Genomic DNA, 8733 nt, shown 5'->3' on the forward strand with positions numbered 1-8733 from the left:
GTGGAGGCTCTTTGTTCTTATTAACTTACTGAAATCAAAAGCAATTTCTTTAAATTTGCACCGAACCCTTTCAAAGTATTCACATTTAAGAAGTCGATAGAAGCATACTTTGATCACAATTAAGAGTTTATCCTGAGAGGGTCACAAACTGAAAATGAAAGGGCATTTAGATATTTTGAATATAGTTAACGAATTCAGCGGACATATACTAATCAGGAAAGATATGTATATATGTATTGGTATATGTACATTTATATGGTCTTTCACTTGTATAGCGCTTTTCCAACTCCAATGTACTCAAAACGCTTTGACACACATTTAGCACATTCAGTTACTGGAGCAACTGGGGCTTCAGTATACCGTATACTTCGTCATGATCACGGGACGACAGAGGATCGAATCCGCAACTTTCCTGTTGGGAGACATTCCCAATACAAATCAACAAAAAACCTAAATAAATAAATAAATGGTACCAGCAGCAACAGTGGTGTGTGGGCTCTATCTAGTGGTACTCAAGAATATCAGCGATTTAAAAAATACCGTGCGAGTATTGTGTGTAGTGTATCTGTGCACAGTATATGTAAATACAGACATATCGATATATATTTTTACATACTACATATACGATTCGTATACAAATAAAAAATATTCACTAAAGATTTGCTGAATTAAATTAAAATGTCCCTTCGCTCTAATATTATTATTTAACGCTCCTTAATTACAACACAAGTCAATTACTTAATGACTTACAAGTACAAACCACATATTCCAGGCTAAGCTGATGCATTGTTCGTGGATGAACTATATCTCATCTTTCAGTATAGCTCTTGATTCAGCAACAATTTTTGTCAGGGGAAGTGAAGATATGAACTGTGGTTGGTTACCTTGGTAATGAAGCAGTGGAAGGGGAAAAAACAACATTCAAGTAGTTTCTTTTTGAAAGCAGAAGGTAACATGGATGAGCTTGGTAAGGCTACTCATGTTTTGTTTTCTTAGTTATGGTCGAATTGATCAATTGACTCTATATTTTTAAGCAAAGTGATTTAAGAATGTTTATTGTTGTGGTTGTTTTTAAAGTAATATTTGTAATATAACTTTTTTACAATCATGAGAAAATATGACCACTGAGTATGATAGTTGCTTGCTGCAAACTATAATCCCAATCAGAAACATGATTTTTATTTTGAATATTACAAAAGGTAATATTTGTGCAGGTGTAACCTACAGTATGAATGAGTTAAATATATTTGCCACAAGATTCTTATGAGTTTTACTTCTGTATAAATGTTATGCCATCACTTCCTGAGGAAACCAGCTTTGCACAAATTAACCACAAACATGTTGTTTTACAGGAAATGCAATCACACAAGTTGGTTAAAGTGTTAACAGCAAAAAGTGGAATACACTATTAGTGTTGTTGTGTTTGTGTATCTTGTCACAGATTTGCTGTTGGAGGAGCTAGCTCTCAATCCAGAAGGCAGTAATACAACTGGCAGTGAGGTAAACATAAACATAAACCGCAGCATTGTCAAATACCGCCATGGAATATGAAATATTGTGTGGGTGTTTTATCTTGTGTGTTGTCATACTGAAGGTGCAAGTCGCAGTCAACAATGGACCTAAGAAGGGAGCAAACCTAAAAGTTTACAGGTGTTCACTCACTGCATGTGAATATAATACAGTGCAATCTCCAGTGTTGACCATCATCGCATTTTTTCCACATTGAGTTCATTTATCTGTTCCAGGGTAAAACTGTCACCATTATTATGAAACCTTTATTCAGCTTACAGGCCATATTTAAGTAGTATCGGAATGTAAGTGTAACATGATAATAGTATATATAAAATAATAAATAAATATACACACGTGTGTGTGTATATATATGTATATATGTTTTTAGCAACTTTATTTGAGCACAAGAATAGCCAAATGCAATCTGATGCTGAACACTGAAGTCTTACGTTACACATGTCGGCGGTTTGAGAGCTGAAGTTTTGGTGCACATTTTGTGGGCCTATTTTTCCAAGAGTCCACATTATTCTAATTAAAAGCATTCAAGATTGGAGATTCCATTGTATAATATATTATTCATGCCTCATAAACCGTCTCAGTTTTTGATGTTTTCACCTCCTTGGGGTTTTAGTGACTATCCCCCTCCAGTGGAAGCTACCCAGGATGATGATTCTCCTACCAAAGAGCTGGATTCCATTTTACAAGATCTGATGAGTCTGGGATCTCAGGTCAGTATGACCAGCAGAGGGCAGTATTGTTTCAATATGTACACTGATATAGTCTCATACTTACCTGGCTGATCTTATCCCCATTTAGAATGCAGAATTTTCACCACTTTTCACCACTTCACCACAAGAGCAGAAGAAAGCTAAAGAAGGACAACAGGAGACCAGTTTGAATTTAAATGCAAAGGCTTCAGCAGAAAGCAAAGACGCAGACAGTATAGACAATCTTCTTGGCGGGCTGACAACTGACCTGGAAAAGATTGGCGTCCGCACCACAGCCAAGGGTCACTGTGCTGCCTGTAACAAAGCCATTGTGGGGAAGGTATTAAAATGTTACACAAACCATCAGCGAAGCATTAAAGGCAATGTGTTCAAGACATGAATTGTCTTTTTTTGCTGTATTGCTCAGATGATCACAGCCATGGGTGAAACATGGCACCCGGAGCACTTTGTGTGTGCGGTGTGTAAGACAGAGCTGAGCACCACAGGTTACTTTGAGAGGGAAGGACGTCCATACTGCACAAAAGACTATCATCAACTCTTCTCGCCACGCTGTGCCTACTGCAAAGGACCCATTGTACAGGTACAGGTATTCATAAATACCATACATTATAGCAACAGTTAGTAATTGTGATGATACCTTGGCATGTATTAATGCTTTAACGCTTTTCATGATCCCGCCACTAGCCTAAACTACTTTCTTAAACACCAAAAACCCATCATAACTCGGCTCATGGGATGAAGTGGGGGGAAAAGTGACAGTTGATGCACTACGCTGCTGATCAGGATACATACAACTTCATGTAAAAACACCTGAACTATCCTTTTAAGGAGAACACCATCTCTGTCATTGCCGTAGTGACCTGGATCACAGACTTTTATGGTTGTTGGTAGCACGGTCTTTCAAAGTTGGAAGCGGGCCTCCCCAGGGAGGTGCCAAAAGACTGCCTTGCGGCCTGAGAAAAATAAAGAACAACATACTTTTCAAACCTGCTAAGCTAACCTCCGTTATCTTCAAAGGCAAAAACATACATATTTTTAGCTCCAAGAGAGAGCAAATAGAGTTTGGGGTGCAGCAGAAAGCGCCACAAAATGTGCTCTAGTCAGTGTGTCGTGGCACTTTGCGGCAAGATGGACTGGATCGGATTGGAAGAGATTCAGTGTGAGCCCAGGGTATGCGAGGCTGCAACCGTATTAGCTTCTCTGACAGGAGGAATACTGTACTGCACTTGGAAAACTGATTGTCTATAATACAAGACACCTCTCATTAGGACACGCATGCTTTGCTAACTACTACTACTACTACTACTACTACTACTTACTACTACTACTACTGTAGTTGTGTGCAATGCTTGATGCACACAAAATGATCAAGTAACGTTTATGTATCTTTAATAGTTTGACTTCATTAGCTTCTTTGTCAAATAAATCACCAATTTTCATTCATATGTATGAGACTTAAGATGAAAGACACTTTAAAAATAAAATAAATATGTCAATTTTTAATATACTGTATATTAAAAAATAGGGTGACCATATTTTGATTTCCAAAAACCAGGACTCAAGACTTGCAAATGGTGTCTCCTCTGTATGGAGACACAAATTTCAAAACAAAAAGAGACAGGAACCTGCGGTCAATGCTTGTTAAGAAAATGTGGCGTCAAAAGTTGCAAAGAACTTGGAAATTCAAACCGCCATTGTGCATGACGTAACCAATTTTACAAGACTTTAACTTGGCAAGTCTACAGAGGAATAAATGTTTTGTTATTCTTTGGCTTTTGAGCAACACTAATTTAAAAAGCTGCCCACATCATAACCTCTCAGGAATGACATCGCATGCAGAAGAGTACCCTAATGACGGTCATTCTAAAACCAGGACGGCTCCAACAGAACATGAAAACAGGACAATTCCTAGGAAAACAGGACACTTGGTCACCGTATTATCAGATGGGCTCAACTATACTTAGATAGAGACACAACCTGTGTGAAGCCAAGATAAACCAATAGTGCACTCACACTGCTCCTCCTATTAATGGCAAACACCACCTTGCATGATACAAATAAAAATAAAAAAGTTCAGATAATCCACAAAGTCAAAGTCCACAGTACACTTCATAGTGCACAAACACACGCACAACACATACATGATATAATTGTGACAATTATTAGTGACCATCCCCTTTCACAATAGAAATCAACATAATAAAGTAATGCATACAGTGAGGAAAGTTGCAGTAAAATAGTGTTGTATAATGAAGTCATGGCATACTTGTATGTACTGTAAACAGGCTGTGTTGAGTGCAGGTCAGCGGGATATACATGACGTAAACTACTTACAGTATTGTGAATAGATGATTCTACATACTTTGTAGTCCACATGCAATACTCAAACCCACAGAAGGACCCATCACGGGTTAATGCGGCTTCTACAAAATGCATGTTTCTCCTTCCTGCTGTTATTGTAAGATGAGAGAAATATTCATTCCTTCATTTTCCTCACGAGGCTTGCGGGGGTGCTGGAGCCTATCCCAGCTATCTTTGCGCACGAGGCAGGGTACACCCTGGACTGGTCGCCAGCCAATCACAGGGCACATATAGACAAACAACCATTCACACTCACATTCATACCTATGGACAATTTGGAGTCGGCAATTAACCTAGCATGTTTTTGGAATGTGGGAGGAAACCGGAGTACCCGGAGAAAACCCACGCATGCACAGGGAGAACATGCAAACTCAACACAGAGATGGCCGGGGATGGAATTGAACTCCGGTCTGCGCGCTAAGTACTCGGCCGCCGTGCAGCGAGAGAAATATGTCTTACTGTAATTCTTGCTGCAGAACATCCTGACAGCTTTGGACCAGACGTGGCATCCCGACCACTTCTTCTGTACGCACTGCGGAGACTTCTTTGGAGATGATGGTAAAAGGTCAAACTTCTAACCAATTTAAGTGTCTGTGTTATTATTGGTCACTTTAAATGTTTTGTAATAGGTTTCCTTGAGAAGGATGGGAAGCCATATTGTCGCAAAGACTTCTACCACCTCTTTGCCCCCAAGTGTGCAGGCTGTGGGGAGTCAGTGATGGAGAAGTACCTTACTGCAGCTAACGGCACATGGCATCTGGAGTGTTTCGTTTGTGCGGTGCGCCTCTCACCCTCACATCTAGCATGTTCTCTTTCATCATCTCATCCATGTGTCACACTCTCCCACTCCAGGACTGTCTGAAGCCCTTCTCCGACGGCCGTTTCATGGAGCTGGACGGTCGGCCGCTCTGCCAGACGCATTTCCACTCCCGACAGGGCACTCTGTGCGGCAGCTGCCGTAAGCCCATCGTGGGTCGCTGTGTCTCGGCTCTGGACAGCAAGTTTCACCCAGAACACTTTGTGTGCGCTTTCTGTCTGAGGCAGCTCAGCCAAGGAATCTTTAAAGAGCACAAAGGCAAACCGTACTGCTCAGCCTGCCATAACAAACTCTTTGTGTGACATGGAAAGATCAAAATGAAGAATGAATGAATCAGCTCTACGTCAATGTATATGCCAAGCTATCTGAACAAAACATCAAAATCTCTGCTTTGTGTTATAGCTGACAAAGCAAATTTGTGCAGTTTAGTTTTTAGAATATGCAGCGGGCAAAGAAAGAAAGCTGAGAGCCCAAAATAATCCCTGGGCTGGACTTTGAACACCACTGCTTCAATCAATAAATACCTGTACATCATTCAGTCTAAGTACAGGGATAGAAATCAAGTTATTTGTGCATTTAATGGATTGTTGTTGTTAAGTAAAGACCTCCATTGCATTCATCCATTCATTTTAGAAGTTCCGACATCTGGAATATCACAATATGTATATCATATATCTATCTATATTCTATCCCAAAGACCGTGGTGGTATGAAAATGTGTTTGCCCTCTTCTTTATCACACTTAAATGTTTCATTCATTCATTTTCTACCGCTTTTCCTCACGTGGGAGCCTATCCCAGCTGTCTTCGGGCGTAAGGCGGGGTACACCCTAGACTGGTCACCAGCCAATCACAGGGCACATATAGACAAACAACCATTCATACTCACATTCATACCTATGGACAATTTGTAGTCACCAATTAACCTAGCATGTTTTTGGAATGTGGGAGGAAACCGGAGTATCCGGAGAAAACCCACGCATGCCCGAGGGTGGGATTGAACCCTGGTCTCCTAGCTGTGAGGTCTGCGCGCTAACCCCTAGACCACCGTGCCGCCCAATCCTCAAACAAATTTAAATATTAGTCAATGACAACACAAGTGAACACAAAATGCATTGTGGGGGAAAAACAATCCAAACCTACATGGCCCTGTGTGAAAAAGCAAATAGCCCACTCTCACCACAGTAAGAGCCATTATCCCAAAAAAAGGGCAAAATCATGGAAAATGTACTGTCAAGTGTACAACATAATTCCATTTGAGACTGCCATCCTCAGTGATAAGACATTCTACCATGAAATGTACTTTATTTCTAAGGATATGTGATGTAAACACTTTGCTGACTCAATGAATACAGAGATTGACTGTGCTGGGAGCTTCATGGCCTGTTTCCATGACCAAGAAGCTCCATACAAGCCTTACATCAGCAAGCATGATGCCAAAGTTGTTAAAAAAAAACCCTGCAGCCTGCTGCCCCTGGACTCTGTGGAGTAGTGGAAAGTTAGCATGTGGAGGTATGAATCATGCTTCTCTATCTGGAGTGTGGATGAACGTTTGATGGTGCAAGGATAACAACTCTTGTAGAAGAACCCCGAAGATGCGTGTTTTGAAAGAAGGGAGATGATGAAATGGAGTTTCCAATAAGCTATTCTTGTTCATGTGGCCAGACAGCTTGCACTGGCAAAAGTTGGCATGGAGTCACTATGCCAACCGGCATTTTTGGCCATCAGCACTGTATGCACTTCATCCTCCACTACACTGTTTCCTTTATAGTACTACATGGAAGATTGATGATGGAGGGGCTCAAGTCAACAGAGTCGTTTTTACTAGTAGAGGGAGCTTCCAAACATCACTTCAGGCTTTAAACAACTCACCCCAGGTGATGGGGGATAGATCAGCCATAAAGTGCTCTCATGTTTTTGGACGAAAATTGTACTTGCACATGTACTTTGCATGTTGTTTCATTCCTTTGCTAAGTAAAACAAGGATACATCGTCATACTGTATAAATGTAGTTGATGAATCAATGAATCAATGCAATCTTGAATAAAATAATAAAACACTAAAATAATGATAATAATGCTAATACTTGAAAATATACAAATACAGTATCCAAAATATATAATGTAATGTAAAATATATTATACAAATTTCCATGCTAACATAATACCTCATAACAGTGTAGAATTTTTTTTTGTGAGGTTTGCACATGTTGAAAAAATGTCTTCCTTTTGTTCAATATTAGCATTGATTACTTATGATGTCTCAGTGTCTTTAAACCTTTAGAGTCCAGTGTAATTTTTATGAAAAGATTTTTTCATTTTTTGTGTGTTCACGTTCCTGTGGTACTGCTGTTATTTTTTTTAATTCTGAGAAAAGTGTATCATAATCAAATATGGGCTATTTAAGCAAATGTTACATATTTGTTGCCCAAAGAGTTATCAAACATAAAAATTGTAAATAAACTAAAATACAAATATAAAGCATTCAGAAGACGCAATGTTGTGGTGACATGTAGTATACTATATGTCTATATGTGCCCTGTGATTGGCTGGCTCCTGCATACCCCCGCAACCCTAGTGAGGATAAGCAGAATACAAAATAAATGAATGAATTAAATCATTACCTTTTCCATCTGCAACCAAAAGGCTATTCATGCTTTGATTTTACTTTACTTTTATTGACACTTCCAGAGACTGTGCCTAAAATATAAAAATAAGAAACAACGTGTTGAGACAATGACAAAATCATGGCAAACATTATTGACCAAGAATCTAGTTTTACTGAACCGATTTTCACCATTTAAAGACTTGAATGCAGTTTGAAGTCTGCACTTTTGCCAAAGTTGAAAGGGAGTACCTGTGTTGCTGTTATTGTGCTACAGTATCTAATATACAGTGAAGAAAATAAGTATTTGAACACCCTGCTATTTTGCTATTTCTCCCACTTAGAAATCATGGAGGGGTCTGAAATTTTCATCGTAGGTGCATGTCCACTGTGAGAGAGATAAACTAAAAAGAAAAATCCAGAAATCACAATGCATGATTTTTTAACAATTTATTTGTGTGATACAGCTGCAAATAAGTATTTGAACACCTGTGTATCATCTAGAATTCTGACCCTGAAAGACCTGTTAGTCTGCCCATTAGAAGTCCACCTGCACTCCATGTATCATCCTGAATCAGATGCACCTGTTTGAGGTCGTTAGCTGCATAAAGACACCTGTCCACCCCATACAATCAGTAAGACTTTAACTTGTAACATGGCGAAGACCAAAGAGCTGTCCAAAGACACCAGAGACAAAATTGTACACCTCCACA

General features: G+C 39.5%; 1 protein-coding gene across 1 annotated transcript; it reads left to right on the forward strand.

Moving 5' to 3' along the window:
- Positions 1-770: 770 nt before the first annotated feature.
- lpxn (leupaxin) lies at positions 771-6090 on the forward strand. The gene is made up of 9 exons (XM_058073001.2): positions 771-967; positions 1442-1500; positions 1595-1650; positions 2144-2240; positions 2329-2559; positions 2647-2820; positions 5078-5159; positions 5231-5379; positions 5454-6090. Exons 1-9 carry the CDS (start codon positions 892-894, stop codon positions 5718-5720), a joined length of 1191 nt encoding a protein of 396 aa, XP_057928984.2. The 5' UTR covers positions 771-891; the 3' UTR covers positions 5721-6090.
- The last annotated feature ends 2643 nt before the right edge of the window (positions 6091-8733 follow it).

Source organism: Doryrhamphus excisus, linkage group LG4 (assembly GCF_037039965.1).
Source record: "Doryrhamphus excisus strain RoL-2023G ecotype Guam linkage group LG4, RoL_Dexc_Guam_v1.1, whole genome shotgun sequence".
Lineage (NCBI taxonomy): Eukaryota > Metazoa > Chordata > Actinopteri > Syngnathiformes > Syngnathidae > Doryrhamphus > Doryrhamphus excisus.

Coding starts and splice junctions, on each gene's coding strand:
- lpxn (XM_058073001.2), top strand. CDS start 892: ATGAAGCAGTGGAAGGGGAAAAAACAACATTCAAGTAGTTTCTTTTTG. Junction 2,241..2,328: donor TGATGAGTCTGGGATCTCAG/GTCAGTATGACC, acceptor ATCCCCATTTAG/AATGCAGAATTTTCACCACT. Junction 5,380..5,453: donor TGGAGTGTTTCGTTTGTGCG/GTGCGCCTCTCA, acceptor CTCCCACTCCAG/GACTGTCTGAAGCCCTTCTC.